Genomic DNA, 24,266 nt, shown 5'->3' with positions numbered 1-24,266 from the left:
GGGTCAATTGTTAGAAAACTAGGAATCGAACACAACTTATTTACCTGATAAAGGTCATCTATCAAAATCCTTAGGGAAAACATTATTTGGAATAAAGAAAGTTCAAAGCATTCCTTTCAAGGGACAAGATGATCCACTAGTAACAAAAGTTTTCAACATAGTATTGGAGGTCTTGACCAACATAATAAGTCAAGGAAATAAAATTGGAGGAAAAAGTCATGGAAGAAAGAAAGCAAACCTTGTAATATTTCCACTAATATCATCCCATACATCAAAAGTCCAAGAAAATTCACAGGCCAAAAATTAAACCTTGTAAGAAAGGTACACTATCAACATAAAAAAATCAAGTGCTCCCCATCTCTAGCAATAACTAAGTAAAAATATAATAAAAAATAGGATGTCATCTATAATATCAACAAAAATAAAGCAATAAGACTTTTATGCAGAAAATTTTTAAACTACTGGAGACATAAACCTTAAAGAAATGGAGAACCACGCCATAGCCATGGATGGGACAATTTAATACTCTAATGATATGAATTTCCTCCAAATCAATACATAAATTCAATGTAATTCCAAGTGAATATGAGAAATACTATTTTGAAGAATCTTGTCAAACTGATTCTATAATTAATTTCAAAGAATAAAGGTTCACAAATGGCTGAGAATATTTTGAAAACATAACAATAGATTATCCTTATTGAATATCGAGTCATGTAATATTCAAAGATACAGTAATTCAAATAAAGGTGTTTGCATAAGAAAAGACATAGGGGGCTTCCCTGGTGGCGCAGTGGTTGGGAGTCCGCCTGCCGATGCAGGGGATGCGGGTTCGTGCCCCGGTCCGGGAAGATCCCACATGCCACGGAGCAGCTGGGCCCGTGAGCCATGGCTGCTGAGCCTGCACGTCCGGAGCCTGTGCTCCGCAACGAGAGAGGCCGCAACTGTGAGAGGCCCGTGTACCGCAAAAAAATAAATAAATAAAATAAAATGGAGAAAAATAAAATCAGTATTCTACCTCACATCATACACAAATATTAAGCCCAGATGTATTAAAGGACTAGGAGCAAGAAACATAAATATTAATATAAAAATTAGCCAGTAGAAAGAGAGGAGAGCGCAAGTATATATTTCTCCTTAGCTCTCTTTGTTCAAGCAGTGTCTCTGGCAGTGGCTGTTTCTCCTCTGTTTCCATTTCCCACTGGCAAGCACTCTTCCCAGGCCACCCTGTCTCTACGGTCCCAGCACAGACAGGCAGCCCCAGCAATGACCTCAACTCTTGTGGTCTGATTCCCTTCTCTGGAGTCCCAGCTCCTGCCCAATGACCCTCACTGCACAGCCCATCAATGGCTACTTGTCCAAGGTCGCATCACTGCTGAATGGCCCTGGCTCCTGAATGCTGATAACACTGTCTTTTCCCTTTGTCCCTCCAGTCCTGGAGGTGGCAGAGAATTTCTGCAGTTGCTAATCCATGGATTGCTATCTATGGGTTACCTCTTTTCAGTTCTTCTAACATCCTGGAAGTAGTCCCCTGTACTAAATTCCCTCCATTGAACTATCTCACATGGGATATTTTCCCTCTCTGACACCCTACCCTAGTCCCCCAAATGAGAAATTTTACTTAAGTAATTTGCAGTGGCACCATCATTCAATGCATATTTTTCTATACAAGTTTTTACAAGCGGTTTTATTGCCACGAAGCAATGCCATTAAGTTTTATTGCTTTTTTCCATTTTATCAAATATTAACATTTCTGGACATGGGGGTATTTTAAAATCCTGCTGTAATACATGCTGTAAGCAGTCTAAATACCACCAGCAGTAGTATTACTATTTACTTAATTATTGTTCATATGAGTAACATTTATGGCAATAATAATTCCATAGATTCAGTTTCTTTATATGTTAAGTGATGAGGTTTTGGTAGGCTGCTATGGTCTGTTTTAGCACTAGCATTTTAGGATTCTAGGTTGTACCTATAATTTCATGTTCTCAAATTCTACCACATACCATCTAACTTTGACAATATTAGCTGTATGCTAATGCACAGCCAGTATCTACAATGAAGTAGAGGACAGTAAAAAGGAAAGGCTTTACTTGAAAAACTTTCCTTCTGCTCATTAAAATTAATCCAGCAATTATTAAATACTTACTATGAATAAGAACATTTTTTTGAAAAAGTGAAGATTCTTATAATGAAGAAACCTAAGTACTCCTTCTCACTGGGGTTTATTGTATACTTATGTCTTTTTCCATTTTTGTTCAATAGAGGTAGATTCACTATTAAGGTGAGCTCATGGGAGGCAAAAAAGCCACAAAAGGGGTCTGTTCAGCTTTTCTGCCAACAGTGAGATCTAGCCTGGAATTCAGTGGTGCACTTTGGAAAAAAAATCATCTTCATGCTTTCAAGCTATTTCCATAAACAATCAATCCTCTGAAATCTGTAATATCATGACAGAGTTAATATAGTGTAGTCATATAATCAACAACATATCCTGGGATCAAATAAATTTGTATAAACCTGGGAAGAAACACATCTTATTGATGATTGTTTTTTTTTACACTAGGCTAGTAGCATCCATCCCTTATACTAGACTTGTTTTTGGATTATGTGAAGCAAGAAGGGAACTGAACAGAATATAATGCTGAAACAGTATCAACTAGGTCACAATAAAAGAAAAGCCAGACTCCATACAATATATCATTTACCCAGCATATAATCAATTGTATTAGACACGAAAAGAAGCAAGAAAATGTGATCCGTGAGGAAGAAAAATTTTTTGAAATGATCACTGAATGGAGTTAAGAGCAAACTGGACACTGCAAAAAGGGGTCAGTGAACATGAAAACAGAGCAATACAAATTACATAATCTGTAAAACAGAGACTAAAACATTTTATTTTTTTCCGCAAGACCCATAAGGCAATAGCAAGCAATCTAAAGTACACATAATTGAATGCCAGAAGGAGCAGAAAAGGATGGAGCAGGAAATACACGGATGAAAATATTCCAAATTTGTAGGGGAAAAAAAAAAAGGTCAACCTTCAGTTCCAAAAAGATCAATGAACCTAAAACAGGATAAATACAAAGAAAACCATGTGGAAGTTAGAATGATGCCCACTACAACAACCAGGAAAAATATGCCCACATTCTAATGCCCAGAAACTATGAAAACCGTACAAGGCAAAAGAGCCCTTTCTGGTATGATTACATTAAGGATGTTGACATAGGAGATTATTTTGGATTATCTGTGGGAGGGGGCCCTGATGTCATCACAAAGGTCCTTATAAGGGAAGAAGGGAGGCAGGAGAGTCAGAGAACAAGAGGTGAGTATAGAAGCAGAGGTCAGAGTGAGGCGGGGCCATGAGCCAGGAAAAGTAGGCCACCTCAACAAGCTGAGAAAGACAAGGAAGTGGGTTCTTCCCCAGAGTCTCTGGAAGAAACACAGCCCAACCACCCATCTTAGACTTCTGATCTCCCAAACTGTATGATATTACATTTGTGCGGTCTTAAACCACTGCTCATGGTAATTTGCTTACAGCAGCGATAGAAAAGTAAAACAAACACATAGAGGCTTAAAACTAAAAGAAAAAAGCCTCAAAAACAGAGGAAAAAAAGACATCAACAGGGGAATAATGATACAAATGGTACCTGACTGTTCATCCTTAAAACATGGAGGCCTGAAGAAAATGAAACAACATATTTAAAGTGCTGGAAGAAGCCAACAAACAAACCAGTCAATCCAGTATTCTATATTCATAAAAATATAGTTTAAAAAAATGAGGATAAAATAAAGACATTTCAGAAAAATTAAATTTGAAATTATTTACTGCCAAGAGAACTGTACTATAAGAAAGGCTAAAGGAAATCTTTCAAACTCAAGCAAAATGATACCAGATGAAATCTTTGATCAACAGAAAGAAATGAAGAAAGCTGGAAATGGTGAATATGTGGGTATACATAAAAGACTATGAACTGTTCTTTCACCTCTTAATTTCTTCAAAAAACAACTGACTGCTTAAAGCAAAAATATCAATACTGAAATGCGGGGTTTATATGTTATGTCAAAGTGTAATACATGAAAAGAATAGCACAAAGTAGGGGAGAAAAAATGAAATTATAAGAGAAAAAGGTCTGTAACAAATTACTTGTATCAAGAATAAAGGAGGGGATTTTACAGACATTAAAAAAATAATAAGAGAACACTGTGAACAACTTTAGGCCAATAGACTTAACAATTTCAATGAAGTGGACAAATTCCTTGAAAAATTCAACTTAGTAAAACTGACTGAAGAAGAAATAGAAAATGTGAATAATTCTATATCTATTCTTGCCCCAAATAAATCTCAAGCCCAGACAGTTCTTTAGGAAATTCTATGAAATAATTAAGGAAAAAAATAATACCAATCTTATAAAAATTCTTTCAGAAAGCAGACAATCCCTATCTCAATTTATGGGGCCAGCATAACCTTGATATCAAAACCCATAAAGGATATTTCAAGAAAATAAATTTATAGACCAATATCTTTCATAATCAGTCACAAAAATGCTTAACAAAATATTAGTAAATTGAATCCAGCATATAAAAAATGATAGTACATCAAGTGAGGCTTAACTTAGAAATGCAAACTGAGTAATTTTTTTAAAAAATCAATGGAATATATGATATAAAGAAAATAAAGGAGAAAATCAGGTCACTTCCATATATTAAAAAAAAGCATTTGATTAAATACATCACTCATCTGTGACTTAAAAAACTCTCAGAAAACTGACAGAGAATCATAATTACTTAATTACATAAAGGGCTTTTCTAAAAACAACAACAACCAAACAGCATACCTCATGAGGAAATATGGAATGCTTCCTCCTATAATCGGGAAGAAGGCAAGCATGTTCATTCTTACCACAGTTATTCAACATATTGCCAGCTCATTCAATAAGGCAAGAAAAATAAAAGGTGTGTAAGGAAATAAAACTGTCCTATTCACAGACCACACAATTATGTATACAAAAAAACCTAAGGGGGCTTCCCTGGTGGCGCAGTAGTTGAGGGTCCGCCTGCCGATGCAGGGGACACGGGATCATGCCCCGGTCCGGGAAGATCCCACATGCCGCGGAGCAGCTGGGCCCGTGCACCATGGCCGCTGAGCCTGCGCGTCCGGAGCCTGTGCTCCGCAGCGGGAGAGGCCACAGCGGTGAGAGGCCCGCGTACTGCAAAAAAAAAACCCAGAAAAACAAAAAAACCTAAGGTATATATCAAAAACTACTAGAACTAATGAGTGAATTTAGCAAAGCTGCAAGACAAAGTCAATAAATAAATATCTACACATGTGTGTACACATAGACATCAGTTATTTCTATATATTAGCAATAATAATTACATGTGAAATTTAAAATCATACTATTTAAAATACTTAGGAATGAATTTAACAAAAGGTATGCAAGGACCTGAAAACTGCGCTGAAACTATAAAAGACTGCTAAGAGAAATTAAAGAACACCTAAATAAATGGAGAAATATATCATGCTTATAGATTGGAACATTCAATAATGTTAATATGCCAACTCTCCCTAAATTTACCTATAGATTCAATGCAATCCCAATTAAAATCCAAACAGTTTTATGTAGACACAAACTAATTCTAAAATCTATACACAAATTCAAAAGATGTAGAATAACCCTAACACCCTTAGAAAAGCAAAGTGAGATGATTCATATTACCAGGTTGAAGACTTACAATAAATCTATAGCAATCAAAACAGTGTGGAAGTGGATTAAGGATAAACAAATCAATGAAACAATAGAGTTCAGAAAAAGACCCACATACAATCAAGAGGCAAAGGCACCAAGACAATTCTATAGAAAAGGAAAGTCTACTCAAAAAATAGTGCTGGAAAAAAACTGGATAAATGCATTTTAAAAAATCATGAATAAGATTCTTTTATTTCACCTCTCATGATGTTATTAAGAAACTTGCAAAGTTTTGGATAATCGTATTTTTAAAAATGAACCTTGAAGCTACTTTGCAGAATACACAAGAATTTGAGCTGAATCACATACTTATACATAAAAGCTAACACTATAAATCTTCAAGAAGACAAAGGAGAATATCTTCCCAAACTTTCCTGGAGTAAGCAATGATTTAAGAAGGACACAAAAAGCTCTAGCATGAAATATGCCTACCTCCTAAAACTGGAATTCATAAGAATATTTAAACTTCTGCCGATCAAAAGAAACATAAAAAAAAAAGATAAAAATAAACTGAGAACATATTTGCACTAAATATATCTGTCAAAAGACTTGTATTCAGAATATATAAACAGTACCTGCAATTCAACAATAAAAGATAAACAGCCCATCAAAATATGCAAAAAATACATTTTTTAAAAAACCAAAGACATAAAAGGTAACAATAAAGGTAAACATGTCTTACTCTCTTTTTTGTTGGACATAATTGACTGTATAAAACATAATTTCTTTCTTTCTAGGGATGTAATTTTATCCTCTCATTCTGTTTCATCAAGTGTAATATTATAATAGCTTTTTGTTTCTATCCATGAACACATTTTCAGAACCTGTAGGGTATTAAATTCCTAACACTTCCCATCAGGTATTCTTAGACATTGCTGTTGGGCAAGTAAACAGTACAAAATTTCTAGAAAGCAGTTTTATAATTTTTATTAAGAGGCTTTAAAATGTTTATGCCATTGAATCAGTCATTTCTCTCCTGGGGATTTGACATAAGAAAATAATTTGAAATGTTAACTGTGGCTTATAAACATTATGTTAATTACAGGAGTGTTTTATACCACCAAACATCGAGAAACCTAAAAGTTCCGTAAAGGAAGCTTTTCATAAAGGAATAATTATTATATAAATTGAGACATAGCTACACAATGAAAGAGTAGGATTTACTTATGATTCCCTATATATTTAAAAACATGGAAATAAAGCAATTGAAAGGGAACACATCAAAATATATAGTTAGTTACAGATCATGTGATTCTGAGTGATAGTTTTAGTTCTTATACTTACATATGTTATCAAAATAAACATTTAATATTACTTTTTTCTAAAAAAAAAAAAAAGATTATCTGGTATGTGTACAACTTCAACCCTGGGAGTTTCTCTATGTAACTTTTCTCACTGAATAACCTTTAGCTTTTCTAATTCATAAATATCAAACAGCCTACATATTTTAATTTCAATTAACAAAAAGAAAGCGGGCTATGCTTTCCTTAAAGTTCAGGAGACTGAAATCTTTGGATTACATACCACATAGCAAATTAGGCTCCCAATTCCTCCATCTGAATAATGCTTTCAACTGTCTTGAAAAGTTTTAGATTACTTAGAAACAGACTCAACATGAAAGGCCCTTTACAACTGTAATGGCAGAAAATTGTGGCAGAAGTAAATACAGCTTATAGGGTCTGATTATGGTCTGTGTAGAATCCAAAAAGCTAATCAGGTTACCAAGCACCCAATGAAGAATCATCTTAATTAATAGGAATGCATTTCAACCAGTAAAATGAATTGAATACTTCTGCTTTGAAATGTGCAATTACAACATAAAGTCTAAAAGAAACAATATTTTCTCCCATTCTAGTAATTCTATTTTAACTCTCTCTTAAAGCACCACTCTGAATATTTTAAATACACAAAAATACATACACTTTTACCCAAATAACTACACTCTTCTGTTTATATAATCATCTTACACAGATGTGTGAGTTTTCAAATAATTTACCTTCTTAGAAACATAATAGTTTCAAGGCATGTGGAATTTAAGGACTGAAAATAAAGTGCTTTCATTATTGAGTAAAAAAAAAATACAATAGTGTCTGCTATATGAATAGGAAGGTAAGATGTGTATGAATATGAAGCAATATTATTTAAAGAACATGGATGTTCAAAATTGTGCAGTATTATCTACATTTAATAATTTTACTATTCCATTTTCTCTACACCAACTCCCATCTATTATTTTCCTCCTTTTCCTACTAATGATGGGATGGGAGAGAAAAGGATTTGATAGACCCCCCTAAGTATTCTCTCCTGACCTAGAGGGATCTCCTGAGCTCTAAACATATATTTCAAACTGCACATTTCTATATCTTCTTAGATGTCTCACAGGGGTTTCAATTTTAACTTATATAAAACAGAGTTCATTTTTTGACACTATTACCTTTCTTTTATATTTTCTATCACATATAATATATTCACCCTTTGCCTATGCTGGCCACCCGGCATTCACTGATACTCCTTTCTCACCCTTCACAATAAGTCCGTATCAATAACTCTTGAATTCACCAACCCCTTCTATCTTCATCACCACTGTCTTTCTTCAGGCTTTTGGATCTCCTCATCTCTTCACCTGGACTTTGGTACCAATGTCCTGATTTGTCCATCTGTCTCCAGAAGTTAAGATTCTGGTCACCTTTCACACTGACATCCAGATAACTTTTCTGAGCAACAAATCTGATCCTGTCTCACGCCATCTGCTGCAACCTCCCCATAACAGTTAAAACAACAAATTATAAAAACCCAACCCTTTCTGCCCTTTATTCACCATTTGTATCATCACTCTGAGCCACCACTAGTAGTTCTCCTGGTTTCCATGCCCTCTTAGGCTGATCCCTCTAGGGTAGCAGCCACTTGGCCATCTCACCCATAGAGACTCCTGCCTCCTCTGTGAAATTTTTGCTGATCTCCCCAGTTTGTAAATACGGTTCTCCTTTCCATCGTCACACATGCCTTTCTCCTAGAATTTGTGTCAGACTGTTATTGCTCATTTCTTTCTTCATCTCTCCCCACAACATGAACTGTGGGCATCCTGAGGACACAGCTTTTCTACTGGTTCATTTTGTAACCATTTTACCTAGCAGAGTGTCATTTATGGATTCAATAAGTATTTGTGGATTCAACAACTATTCAATAAATATGCATGACCGACATTGAATGAATGAGAGCAGTGAGACATTTTAAATAAGTATTACCTTGAATTTACAAAACTCTTGTTAATTAGAGACCATCAATATTGCCCATATTTTCCATATGCTGCATGGCATTTAATGATCCAGTCTCAAAAGTTACGCAGCATCAATTCCACTGTACTCTATTTGCCAAGTATTTGTAAGCCCACCTAGATTCAAGGGGAGGGTATACAGACGCAAACTCTTCATGGGAGTAGTTCCCAAAATTGGATGCCACTTCCAAACCACAGTCACCATCAAAAGATGCTAGTGAACTAACTTATTATTTTGAAAATGTATATATAAAAGAAGCATTTATCCTGCTTCTCTGAAACAAACTGTGTAACTAAGTAACAAAACAGTAGGAATAGAAAAAAATTTCTCTTTAGAGACATATTCCAGTTAATAAATGAAGGATAGAAGTAGAATATCACAATTTTGCAACCACTGATGATTCCTGGATGCAGACATTGATCGTCAAAGACTGTTAACGAGAGAGAGAGAGAGAGAGAGAGAGAGAGAGAGAGAGAGAGAGATGAGACATTACATATTCTCTCTTGGAAGAATAAAACACTACTTACAAAAGAGATCTGGGAAAAAACGTGTCTGATGAATCTATATCCAAATATCAACTTAGCGGAAACAGGGAAGAGAGAAGAACATATCATTGAGACTTTGGGGATGTTATCAGCACAGTACAGGACAAATAGCCTGGTTTCTTTAATAAATAAATGAAGGGAAAAGAGAGAGAGAGAGAGAGAGAGAGAGAGAGAGAGAGAGAGAGAGATGGGTGGGAACCTACAGAGACTTAAGTGTCATACCAGCCAATCACAGAGAATGCATTTTATTTGAATCCTGGTGAAAACAAACGGAGCATAAGAAAACAAATGACATCTGCAAGACAACTAAAAATTTGAATACTGAGTATTTAGTGATATTCAGAAGCTATTATTTTAATTTTTGAGATAACATTTTGTGATTGTATCCATAAAAGAAAATCTTACCTTTTAAAAAACACAGTCAGAAAATTTCATGGGTAAAATGATGTAATATCTGGGATTTACTTCAAAATAATATGAGAGGAGATCATAGCTGGTGACAGAAATAAAATTGTCCGTGAACTGATAATTACAGAGGCTAAGGGATGGTGCATTAGGGTCCAATATACTGCCTGTTTTTACACTGAACTTTTCCCATAACAAGTATTTATTCTTAAAACACACTTTAGGTGGAAGCACGTGCTCGGCTTCCCGATGCACCCCTTTCCCCTTTGCGAGTAGAGCCTGGGTACAGAATGCCACCAACCTTGCCTGATTTCATCAAACAAGCCTTCTGACAGGTCTCCCATCCTCTAGCTTTCTCCTGGCTTCAGTCCATCTTCTCCAGGATGACCCAGCTGTGTGGCTGACAGGGTCTTGGTGCTCCAGCCAGGTGTCAGGCCTGAGCCTCTGAGGTGGGAGAGCCGAGTTCAGGACACTGGTCCACCAGAGACCTCCCAGCCCCTTGTAATATCAGTTGGCAAGAGCCCTCCCAGAGATCTCGGTCTCAACGCTAAGACACAGCTCCACTCAATGACCAGCAAGCTCCAGTGCTAGACACCCCATGCCAAACAACTAGCAAGACAGGAACACAACCACACCCATTAGCAGAGAGATTGCCTAAAATCACAATAAGTTCACAGACACTGAAAAACACACCACCGGATGCAGTCCTGCCCACCAGAAAGACGAGATCCAGCCTCATCCATCAGAACACAGGCACCAGTCCCCTCCACCAGGAAGCCTACACAACCCATTGAACCAACCTTACCCACTGGGGGCAGACACCAGAAACAACAGCAACTACAAACCTGCAGTCTGCGAAAAGGAGACCACAAACACAGTAACTTAAGCAAAATGAGAAGACACAGAAATACACAGCAGATGAAGGAGCAAGGTAAAAACCCACCAGACCAAAAAAATGAAGAGAAAATAGTCAGTCTACCTGAAAAAGAATTCCGAGTAATGACAGTAAAGATGATCCAAAATCTTGGAAACAGAATGGAGAAGATACAAGAAACATTTAACAAGGACCTAGAAGAACTATAGAGCAAACAAACAATGATGATCAACACAATAAATGAAATTAAAAATTCCCTAGAAGGAATCAATAGCAGAATAACTGAGACAGAAGAAAGCATAAGTGACGTGGAAGATAAAATAGTGGAAATAACTAACACAGAGCAGAATAAAGAAAAAAGAATGCAAAGAATTGAGGACAGTCTCAGAAACCTGTGGGACAACATTAAATGCACAAACATTCCAATTATAGGGGTCCCAGAAGAAGAAAAAAATAAAGGGATTGCGAAAATATTTTAAGAGATTATAGTTGAAAACTTCCCTAATATGGGAAAGGAAATAGTCAATCATGTCCAGGAAGCACAGAGAGTCCCATACAGGATAATTCAAAGGAGAAACATGCCAAGACATATATTAATCAAACTATCAAAAATTAAATACAAAGAAAAAATATTAAAAGCAGCAAGGGAAAACCAACAAATAACACAAGGGAATCCCCATAAGGTTAACAGCTGCTCTTCCAGGAGAAACTGCAAGCCAGAAGGGTGTGGCAGGACATATTGAAAGTGATGAAAGGGTTAAAGCTACAATCAAGATTACTGTACCCAGCAAGGATCTCATTCGGCTTTGATGGAGAAATGAAAATCTTTACAGACAAGCACAAGCTAAGAGAATTCATCACCACCAAACCAGCTTTTCAACAAATGCTAAAGGAACTTCTCTAGGCAGGAAACACAAGAGAAGGAAAAGACCTAAAAAACAAACAAACCCAAAACAATTAAGAAAATGGTAATAGGAACATACGTATTGATAATGACCTTAAATGTAAATGGATTAAATGCTCCAACCAAAAGACACAGACTGGCTGAATGGATACAAAAACAAGACCTGTATATATGCTGCCTACAAGAGACCCACTTCAGACCTAGGAATATGTACAGACTGAAAGTGAGGGGATGGAAAAAGATATTCCATGCAAATTGAAATCAAATAAAGCTGGAGTAGCCAATATCATATCAGACAGAATAGACTTTAAAATAAAGACTATTAGAAGAGACAAAGAAGGACACCACATAATGATCAAGGGATCGATCCAAAAAAAGGTATAACAATTGTAAATATTTATGCACCCAACACAGGAGCACCTTAATACATAAGGCAAATGCTAACATCCATAAAGGGGGAAATGGACAGTAGTACAATAATAGTAGGGGACTTTAACACCCCACTTTCACCAATGGACAAATTATCCAAAAAGAAAATAAATAAGGAAACACAAGCTATAAATGACACATTAAACAAGATGGATGTAATTGATATTTAGAGGACATTCCATCCAAAATCAACAGAATACACTTTCTTCTCAAGTGCTCATGGAACATTCTCCAGGACAGATCATATTTTGGGTCACAAATCAAGCCTTGGTAAATTTAAGAAAATTGAAATCATATCAAGTATCTTTTCTGGCCACAACACTATAAGACTAGATATCAATTACAGGAAAAAAATCTGTAAAAAATACAAACACATGGAGGCTAAACAATACACTACTAAATAACCAAGAGATAACTGAAGAAATCAAAGAGGAAACCAAAAAATACCTAGAAACAAATGGCAGTGAAAACACGATGACCCAAAACCTACGGGATGCAGCAAAAGCAGTTTTAAGAGGGAAGTTTATAGCAATAGAATCCTACCTCAAGAAAAAAGAAAAATCTCAAATAAACAACCCAACCTTAAACCTAAAGCAATTAGAGAAAGAACAAAAAAACCCAAAGTTAGCAGAAGGAAAGAAAACATAAAGATCAGATATGAAATAAATGAAAAAGAAATGAAGGAAATGATAGCAAAGGTCAATAAAACTAAAAGCTGGTTCTTTGAGAAGATAAACAAAAGTGATAAACCATTAGCCAGACTCATCAAGAAAAAAAGGGAAAAGACTCAATAGCATTAGAAATGAAAAAGGAGAAGTAACAACTGACTGCTGAAATACAAAGAATCATGAGACATTACTACACACAACTATATGCCAATAAAATGGACAACCTAGAAGAAATGGACAAATTCTAAGAAAAGCACAACCTTTCGAGACTGAACCAGGAAGAAACAGAAAATATAAACAGACCAATCACAAGCACTGAAATGGAAACTGTGATTAAAATTCTTCCAACAAATAAAAGCCCAGGACCAGATGGCTTCACAGGCGAATTCTATCAAACATTTAAAGAAGAGCTAACACCTATCTTTCTCAAACTCTTCCAAAATACAGCAGGGGGAGGAACACTCCCGAACTCTTTCTACAAGGCCACCATCACCCTGATACCAAAACCAGACAAAGATGTCACAAAAAAAGAAAACTACAGGCCAATATCATGGATGAACACAGATGCAAAAATCCTCAACAAAATATTAGCAAACAGAATCCAACAGCACATTAAAAGGATCATACACCATGATTAAGTGGGGTTTATTCCAGGAATGCAAGGATTCTTCAATGTACACAAATCAATCAATGTGATACACCATATTAACAAATTGAAGAATAAAAACCATATGATAATCTCAACAGATGCAGAAAAGGCTTCTGACAAAATTCAACACCCATTTATGATAAAAATCCTCCAGAAAGTAGGCATAGAGGGAACTTACCTCAACATTAAAAATGCCATATATGACAAACCCACAGCTAACATCACTCTCAATGGTGAAAAACTGAAACCATTTCCACTAAGATCAGGAACAAGACAAGGTTGCCCACTCTCACCACTACTATTCAATATAGTTCTGGAAGTTTTAGCCACAGCAATCAGAGAAGAAATAAAAGGAATCCAATTCAGAAAAGAAGTAAAACTGTCACTGTTTGCAGATGACATGATACTATACATAGAGAATCCTAAAGATGCTACCAGAAAACGACTAGAGCTAATCAATGAATCTGGTAAAGTAGCAGAAACGAAAGTAATGCATAGAAATCTCTTGCATTTCTATACACTAATGATGAAAAATCAGAAAGAGAAATTAAGGAAACACTCCCATTTACAACTGCAACAAAAAGAATAAAATACCTAGGAATAAACCTACCTAAGGAGACGAAAGACCTGTATGCAGAAAACTGTAAGACAGTGATGAAAGAAATTAAAGATGATACAAATAGATGGAGAGAGATACCATGTTCTTGGATTGGAAGAATAAACATTGTGAAAATGACTATACTACCCAAAGCAATTTACAGATTCAGTGCAATCTCTATCAAACTACCAATGGCATTTTTCACAGAACTACAACAAAAAATTTCACAATTTGTATGGAAACAAAAAAGACCCCAAATAGCCAGAGCAATCTTGAGAAAGAAAAATGGAATCAGGCTCCTGGACTTCAGACTATACTACAAAGCTACAGTAATCAAGACAGTATGGTACTGGCACAAAAACAGAAATACAGATCAATGGAACAGGATAGAAAGCCCAGAGATAAACCCACGCACATATGGTCACCTTATCTTTGATAAAGGAGGCAATAATATACAATGGTGAAAGGACAGCCTCTTCAATAACTGGTGCTGGGAAAACTGGACAGCTACATGTAAAAGAATGAAATTAGAACACTCCCTAACACCACACACAAGAATAAACTCAAAATGGATTAAAGGCCTAAATGTAAGGCCAGGCACTATCAAACTCTTAGAGGAAAACATAGGCAGAACACTCTATGACATAAATCACAGCAAGATCCTTTTTGACCCACCTGCTAGAGAAAGGTAAATAAAAACAAAAATAAACAAATGGGACCTAATGAAACTTCAAAGCTTTTGCACCACAAAGGAAACCATAAACAAGATGAAAAGACAACCCTCAGAATGGGAGAAAATATTTGCAGACGGAGCAACTGACAAAGGATTAATCTCCAAAATATACAAGCAGTTTATGCAGCTCAATATCAAAAACACAAACAACCCAGTCCAAAAATAGGCAGATGATCTAAACAGACATTTCTGCAAAGAAGATATACAGATTGCCAACAGACACATGGAAAGATGCTCAGCATCACTAATCATTAGAGAAATGCAAATCAAAACTACAATGAGGTATCACCTCACACCAGTCCGAATGGCCATCATCAAAAAATCTACAAACAATAAATGATGGAGAGGGTGCGGAGAAAAGGTAACCCTCTTGCACTGTTGGTGGGGATGTAAATTGATACAGCCACTATGGAGAACAATACGGAGGTTCCTTAAAAAACTAAAAGTCGAACTACCATACGACCCAGCAATCCCACTACTGGGCATATACCCTGAGAAAACCATAATTCAAAAAGAGTCATGTACCACAATGTTCACTGCAGCACTATTTACAATAGCCAGGACATGGAAGCAACCTAAGTGTCCACTGACAGATGAATAGATAAAGAAGATGTGGCACATGTATACAATGAAATATTAGTCATAAAAAATGAAATTGAGTTATTTGTAGTGAGACGGATGGACCTAGAGTCAGTCATATGAGTGAAGTCAGTCAGAAAGAGAAAAACAAATACCATATGCTAACACATATATATGGACTGTAAAAAAAATATATGGTTCTGATGAACCTAGGGGCAGGACAGTAATAAAAACGCAGATGTAGAGAATGGACTTGAGGACACGGGGAGGGGGACGGGTAAGCTGGTACGAAGTGAGAGAGTGGCATGGACATATATACACTACCAAATGTAAAACAGACAGCTAGTGGGAAGCAGCCGCATAGCACAGGGAGATCAGCTCGGTGCTTTGTGACCACCTAGAGTGGTGGGATAGGAAGATGCAAGAGGGAGGGGATATGGGGATATATGTATATGTATAGCTGATTCACTTTTTGATACCGCAGAAACTAACACACCATTGTAAAGCAATTATACTCCAATAAAGACGTTATAAATTTTTTTAAATAAAAAAAAACACACCTTACTAATTCCTCAAAGTCAAAACTCCTAGATAAATTCTATAATGCACTTTGTGATGTCACCCGTGTCTTCCTCTCCAGCGTCACCTACATCACTCTCACTTCACCTACCTTTATGCTACATAAGACTAACTGTAGCCTCCACAGAGGACTATGGTCTCTAATACTACCAAGTGTATGTAAATTTCCCTTTTTCCCGAATGCCAAGTCCATTCTTCTTCTCCTGGCAAAATTCATTCATCCTGTCACATGTACTCGTTGACAGTTACAGGTATCAGGCTTGCTGCTGTGTACCAGAGATACACTGGAGTGATGGATACTGACCATCTGCCACCCCCACCCAGCACTCCACCCCTTCCCTGCGCTCCTTTTTGTCCTGTGAAACTGACTCATTTAGGCTGTATTAATGGCTCCCTTGTCCTCCGGCTTCCGTTAGACTTCTCCAGGAGGAGACAACGGCAGAAGATCTGGAGGGCAAGAATGGTATTGATGTCCCTGACCCTCTCCCTGCCAGGCTGGCACAGGACGGCTGCTTTCACTTAGCAAATACTACTCCTAACAGGTGGTCTTTCCCCAATAGTTCTCTTTCTGGTACAACTGACTGCTTCCCTGCCTTCGCACCTTTACCTCAGGAATACAGCACCATCCATTGTTGCTTCTCATAAACCTAGTGCACTATTTGTAAAGAGTCCCTCCATTAAATTCTCCTCTAATTACCCAGTTTCACTCTGCCATATCCTTCTTGTTCAGACTTTAATTATATAATTGTAAGCAGAAACAACCCAAACCAAAAAAAGACTGTAAAGAGAACCTGACACACATACAGACTGAGAAGTTATAGAAGATGAAGGGGTAAAGACCATTTGAGAGAGAGGCAGCATATGCAGTGTCCCTGTGGTACAAAAGAAGCAAGGGATGTCCAAAGCGATATTTGACTTGACAGGCAACGAGCTAGAAAACAAAGAGGGCAGTGGGAAAGGAATGGAGAATCGGAGAGAAACTCAATTTTGTGATAAAGATTTAGATTTTGATCTTGAGAGCAATGGGAAAGTGTCTTAATATTCTCCCTGCCCTCCCAAGCCTAGGTAAGGGATCATCTTCTCTTAGACATTCCCTGACAGCCTTCTACCACACAGCCAGGACTAGGAAGCTCTCACACCCGGTAAACATTCAATAAACGGTCACTGGATTAGTGAATAAATGAATGAGTAAAACACATGTGGCCAGGTTTGTCTTGGGAACCTCCAAGAATTCTCCCTGGCACATACCCTACCTGGACTTATTCCTATTTTCTCTCGGCTGAGTCTTTACCTATAGTTAGCGTAAAGACCTTTGGAGAGAAAGAGCTATATATGAGCTACAACTCTGAAAATTAGATCAATCCTAGAGCAATCTTTTACACCTAATGGCCATTTCATTGTAGACATGGCACATGTAACAAGCAACATCACCATCTCAGGTGATGGACGTTCTTGCCATAATCACAATAGGGTATTCTGTTAAATCTCACTAATTCCCGGTGATGGAGGAAAAGTCATTTGGAATTCACAAGATGAGTGAAAAAGAGTTGTTTTGGGTTGCTCAGGACAAGAAATACAACCTTCTTGCTTTGAGGTGTAAAGTATGGCACAAACCAAGTGCTAGCCAAGTGCAAGTAGAAGCTTTATTTTAATTTGCTTTACAAACTGATAGCGTGGCCCGATTTACACCGGATAAAATGATAAGCAAACTTTTTAATTGGTTTCCTCATCATTCAATAATAAGTTGAAACACATGGCTAAAACCTGCTTGAAACTGACCTTATACTATACGTTTACTTTTTTAATGCCAGCAAACAAAAGTAAAATGCAAGGTGATCTCGATACTGTGCAACTGAATATTCATTAATGTCACAACAATGATGTTTTTCTATATTCGGGTATTTTGTGATAAGGGAGACGCCCATCTTATGCTTAAGCAGGCAAGATGGAGATGAATGCAAATGACCACTTTCCTTATTATCTAAGCACTCATGTACTCAGCAAACCAAAAAAAGTATCAAATGGCAAGGTTTCTGCATCAATGCTAGGATATGTCTGTGGCATAATGCTTTTTAATTAGCATGAAAACTTTCCACTTCATTCTGGCAGAAAATTCATCATCATAATTAACACATAATATTCATTTATCTTTGAAGGTGAAACAAAAAATATGCATCAATTTTTTTAGTGACGTGAAGAATTACTTTTTGCTTTTGTCTTCCCCTGGCAACTCGACGTTGCATAAAGTTTGTGAGTTGACAAGCCAGGAAAGAACATTATACCAAGGTCCTACAAAATGAATAGTAAAGTCTAACTCTGACTAAAGCACATCACACTTCAATAACATAGATGCATTGCCCACCAGAGAGGCCATGGTGAATCCAATGACTTCAATATAACCATCGTCATGACGCTGAGGTTCGAAGTCATGGTGATCTCCTGGGTTCCCCCAAGGCATTGTGCCAGCACAGTATCTGCAAGAGAAGAGTAAAAACAGAACTAAATTTGCTCCAGTCTTCCCATGGTTATCACTGGGGATTAATTTATAGCTCGATCCGATGTTTATTTCACACATCTTTCTACTCTTGGTTCACACCTCCCAATAAAAAAGGAAATGAATTTATCACCTCCAAGTATCAATTTATGAAAATGGGGCAAAATTTTACAACAAAAGCATCCCGTGGAGCCCAACTTTCTCCTAATTATCTATCAACATGTCTCACTCTGTAATTCACAAATGCTTACTGTCTATCACATACCGTGAGTTATCAATAGGTGGTTTCAGAACTTGGTCTTGGAGGGAGACATATACATGCCAATAGGAAAGGGAAATGGAACTGAGGTGGGTAAGCATCAATAATATACACAGAAAGAAGGCAGTAAGTACCCCAGGACGAAGGAAAGGTAACTGAAGCGGACAGAAGGAGTGAAAAACGGATGAGACAAAGACGTGAGATTAGAAAGGGAAGGGGAAATCAAGGAAGTTGAAAAGTGGAGGAAGCAAAGTCCGGGGGGGGGGGGAGGAGCAAGAAGAAAAAGAGAAGAGCATTGTTATTGCTAATAAACAATGTTTCCTGAGAATCTACTAGGCCTTCTACTTCGACAACTAAAATGAAAATACTTCTGGAACAGGATGTAAGGGGCTACACTGAGCACTGCCAAAAGTAATCAGGAGACATATTTTCCTAGCCATAGATTTACTCACAATTCTCATTTCAACTAAATTCAGTCTAAACAGAACTTGCCCATGGATTTTTGTGTCTGAGTTGTCCGGTTTGCAAATAACAAAGGGTCATAGATCCAACCCCTTTCAAAACCTTGGCTTGGGAGCCTAGAATCTAATTTGATGTCACTGAGATACATGCTTATTTTGAGACTGGTTAATCTTAAATATCCCTTTCTCCTGAGGTATATAATAGCACCAAAGAGAGTTGACATCCTGGCTAGAAAATGCTCCTCTAATTGATCCCATTGTTTCAAAGTGATCATCTGGCAATTATTCTGAATGAATTCCATGCTGAAATCAGGCTGGATGGTTGCCTAATAGCTTTTGGGAAACTGAGAACAGGGATTTGTTCAAGTCTCTCATTCCTGGGTGAGGGGTGAGGGGATGGAAGGCGTCAGTAATTGAGAATTACATTAAAATGTTCCAATCCAGAGGCCTGCCTGGGCTTCTTAAGGGTGGGTAAGTGTACACCATGCATGCCGTATCACATAAACACAAAAGTACCACAGAGAACACTAAACAAACCAAGTAGGAGAACAAAATTATCAGACTCGAAAACCCTTAATAAGCCATCAAAATAACTGTTTTTCATCGTTTGCACCTGGAAATTTTCTATAATGGAAGCAGAAAACCTTAAGTCAAATGGAGTTCACATCAAACCAAGGAAACAATATGAACAGAGCTTACCTGGGTATATTTAAAAATACTATACACTGGAACTTCAGTTCCTGAATCTTTGGGGTGAGATCTGTTCCATCACACTGCAACAATCAAAGCAAAAAAGCAAGGATTCTGAAGTAGGCTCAAGTCTAAAAGACGACTAGGGTGACAACAGCATGTACCATGGTCATCCCCTTGTCCCTGTCTCTGCTGAAGTGGATGCCCATTACTATGATTGAAAATTTATTCTGATTATAACTTTCCCAGACCCAGGGTTCTGGGCTTGGCTTTGTTTTGATTTAGTGTAAAAACAAAGCTGCCATTTGACCAAAATGATTTTTCTCTGGTCTCACAATCAAAGGAGCGATCGCCATTCTTAACCTTGGATTATTATTGGATGGCATAAGTTGGCTGGCAGTATCAACATTAGAAACTTTATGAACGCTTAAAAGAATAAAAAGGATGGATCCTCAAGTTGAGGCAGTAGCAACCTCTACCAAACTCATCTGATTCAAACAATAGTCGTGAATGTGGCCATTTATTTTATTTGCTTTCTGAGATAATTTTTATTTTGAAAATATTTGACATAATATTTTGAACGCTGTTTAAAAGGAATATACCCTGCATGCTTTTTTAAAAGTATCTGTTATAAATTAGTATTAGCAATCACTAATTAGTGATTTGCTCTTATCAATTTTCTCTCTTACAGACTGTGACTGGTCTTCTGAGATAAACTGCTTTATTGAACCTGGCCGTGACCCTGGGTTTCAAGAGCCCCAGGGTGGCTTGGCCTCAATACCTCTGTGTGTGGCTTCCCTCACCAGTTAGTACTTTCCTCAAGAGCATGATCTGACTAATCAAAGAAAGGGGTTTCATTTCCCTTTCTCATTTCCCACTGGTGACAAATGCCAAAAGAGGCACAGTCTAGTCATGACCGTAGGCCTCTCAATGTCAAAGGTATAAAGCCTGCTTTTATATTTGCTCTCCTCACACCCTCATCACAGAATTTCCCCCACTGTCTTCTCTGCTGAAGAGAGGGTAAAGCATTCCTAAGCTCCCTGCTAATTTCTAAGGATGGCTTCAGAGGGAGTTTCAATCCAGGTAAAATGACTCTGCTAGTGGTCAAGGTTGTCTCATTCTCCTCCCAGCTGATCTTAACACAGCCTAATTTTTTTTTCATGAGCATTCTCAAAAATTGTTCCTGGGGAATCTTACAATCCTAAATAAACAAAGTATTTTCAAACTTTTTTTAGATAGGAATCAAATTCTGGACACTGACTGAAGGTGTTTTTACAACACTCTCAGATACTTAAATAAACATGAGGTCTCCCAATTTAAGGACTTGAAATGAGTCGATAGATGGCTCTACCAGTGAAGAAAAAATGTAGACATCTTAAATGATGAAAATTGAGTGTTGAAAGCCACTGAACTTTTTAAAAATAGCATGTGATACGTTAAACGCATGCAAAGCAGTATTGTTGCATTACAGAAAAAAAGTTATACTTAATATTATTGTACTGAGAACAGAATTCATTTTCTAAAAAAATTTTCTACTTTCTCCTCCTGAAAAACTCATCAGCGATTCTGGAAACTCAACGAATTCTGTGAGGATGGGCACCTTACAATGTACTGAGTTTTACAAAATTTTCTTATATATTATTGCATTTAAACTTTATAACTCTCTAGAGCGGCAGTTTTCAACTTTTTCCCTACTTCAAACACACAAAGGAAAATATGTGCACACAAAATATCTTCCTGTGTCCAAGCTCACACGTTGATACATCAAAACAAGGAGAAGAACACACGTGAAGTAGAACAAAATAATGCTGTATGTAGGTTTTCATTACTGTCCTCTGGGCGTGTGTGTGTGTGTGTGTGTGTGTGTGTGTGTGTGTGTGTGTGTGTGTGTGTGAGTATTCATGTGAGAGATTATTAACTATTACCTCGGAAACACTGACTTCACCCTGTGGCAAAGATCAGATGGTCTGCTGTTATGTGTACATCTAATTGCTCTAACCCCCCATCCTTTTCATCTCACACTCAGGAAACATACAATGATGTCGCTGTAGAAATATCCTTGTGTCCCTCTGTGTCACAGCACAATGGTCAGTAACTGTTGCTTCAAATGCATATGTTGTTATGCCTGCTTTACAGATGAGGAGAGAGAACTCTTCTGAAAGGTTGAATGCTTCCCCCAAAGTCATATACCTCATAAAGATAGACCTAGGACTGAATCAGAATTGTTCAGACTTAGTTTCTATTGTTTTTTTTTTCTCTTCATAAAAAAAAGAGATGATTACATAGACCAATCCACCTGGAATATTACACGTACAGGCTGATATCAAATCTTTTCTAGTTATTTGACTGCCACCTTGGCCTCTCTACAAGCTTCTTTTAATCCCTGATACACAGCCAACCATGCCTGAGATATTTCTCATCGGGAGGACTGCCAGATGTGGGAGAAAAGCTTTCTAGTGGTGAGGCGGCCTAGAGTTTAATTTCCATCCAGCTGAGTTAAACAGTGGACAGCATTACCATTCAATATGGCCACTGCCCTCCACTCAGTGGCTCTCCCGGCAGGTGCTGCAATGTTCCTAATAATGTGAAAAATACTGCAAGAGGAGGGAAAGTTTATTTTTGGCTGGGTTGAAGGCAGCCAAAGAAGAAACAGGGGAAGTTTGAGGCAAGGTTGCTGCTGCTTAACTAACCCACCATTTTATCAAAATCAAGATCTTCACAGTTCAATGGACCATGTGTCTTTCTTGTATCTAGCTTTAAAAAGGCGATATTTCAGTTTTCAAAAGTCGCTACTGCTATAGGATACTTGCTTTTCGTTGGTATTTCATGAGAACTGAAACTCCTGAAAGTGATGCCGAGGGTGATTAGCGGTAAACTCTGTCTCAACTGATTTAGGAGATTCATGTCTCCTACAGGCTTTATCGGTGACAACAAATTTGAATTTGTGTCCTCTCAGGCTCCTCTATATTCCTCTATAAATCCATTAGTTTAAGGTCATATATTTGTCTCTACTTACATGTATACCTTTTGTCCTGTCCCCTCCTGTCACAAATGCTATTCTTTATCTATTCCACGATAAATTCAAGCATTGCTACACTCCCATTCCTTCTTTCCCATCTATATATTTTTCTCTATCTTCCATGTTTCCCTTTCCTTATACAGGTATGTGCAGCAAAGTCATGTTCATTCCCTCTTTTAACTTGTTTACTATAAGGAAACACTTTGTCTTTCTTAATAATCAATGATATGCTATTTTTAAATAGATCTCTTAGAGAAAAAATGACTTCCCATCTCCCTTGCCTCCAAGATGAGTATCCCTAAAACCTGGGATAGAGACCCAGAGGGAAATAGCACCAAAAAAACCCCAAAAAACTCTTAAGTGGTGAAGGATCTTGACCAGACTGGAGAGTGAGTGACCACAAAATAATGAAATCGAAGTATTTTTCTAAGATGGAGACTCTTCAGATAGGCTGGGAATAAAGATACTTGTTTGGTGAGCATCTATTTCTACTTTCATAGCCAGCTCAACTTCATTCCTTTGATGACTTCCCCGACTGCACCATGGGCAGTTTTCATTTCTCCCTTTGTGCCACCAGTATATTACATAAGTAATCCAATAACAACAGTTATTATATTGTTCTGCCCAGAGTTATGTGCCCTTCCCCATGACTCAACTGTGAGTTTCTTCAGTGGTGAAGCCAGTCATCTTATTTAACTTCATCCTCAGCAACTAAGACAGTGTCTGACACATAACTAAATGCTCATAAATGTTGGTTGAACAAACTACACTCAATTCAGTTAAAGTTCTATGCGGCCCACTGACTAAGTATATAAACTGGTATTTGGGGTTCATGTTAGGGGGCACGCTTTTTACATTTAAATGAAACGAGTCAACACATTCAATACTTACGACAACTTTAACATGCTTGGATAAATCTCTAGAGCTTCTCTGTAGGAAATCAGAAAAAGCTGCCTATACGAGGAAAGAAAGAAAGAAAGAAATCTTCATTGCATGGTTATGCCAAATCCTTACTTCTGTAAGATAGATAGGTCCTAGTGATTCTAAGTTACGCAAAAATATAAGACAAGTTCTCCTTTTGCTGAATCTAAAGTAAACTAGTGCAGAGGCTAAGTTGAATTCTTTCTCTGTTTTCAAAATGTAACCTATAGGGGCTTCCCTGGTGGCGCAGTGGTTGGGAGTCCGCCTGCCGATGCAGGGGACACGGGTTCGTGCCCCGGTCCGGGAAGATCCCACATGCCGCGGAGCGGCTGGGCCCGTGAGCCATGGCCGCTGAGCCTGCGCGTCCAGAGCCTGTGCTCCGCAACGGGAGGGGCCACAACAGTGAGAGGCCCGCGTACCGCAAAAAAGAAAAA

The 24,266-nt window shown here is 37.5% G+C and overlaps 1 protein-coding gene across 2 annotated transcripts in view; it reads right to left on the bottom strand.

Moving 5' to 3' along the window:
- Nucleotides 1-24,266, bottom strand: part of DGKI (diacylglycerol kinase iota) — a 452,138-nt gene that overhangs the window by 158,969 nt on the left and 268,903 nt on the right. For both annotated transcript variants that reach the window (XM_030759800.2, XM_022580220.3), the window contains 3 exons: nt 23,803-23,865; nt 19,902-19,975; nt 18,351-18,462 (listed from right to left, as the gene is read on the bottom strand). In XM_030759800.2, coding sequence (XP_030615660.2) covers nt 18,351-18,462; nt 19,902-19,975; nt 23,803-23,865 — 249 coding nt within the window. The remainder of the gene's footprint in view (nt 1-18,350; nt 18,463-19,901; nt 19,976-23,802; nt 23,866-24,266) is intronic.

This window comes from Delphinapterus leucas, chromosome 9 (genome assembly GCF_059928025.1).
Source record: "Delphinapterus leucas isolate spDelLeu-1000000601 "Yukka" chromosome 9, BTC_Dleu_Yukka2, whole genome shotgun sequence".
Classification (NCBI taxonomy): domain Eukaryota; kingdom Metazoa; phylum Chordata; class Mammalia; order Artiodactyla; family Monodontidae; genus Delphinapterus; species Delphinapterus leucas.
This window is presented reverse-complemented; position numbering and strand designations above follow the sequence as displayed.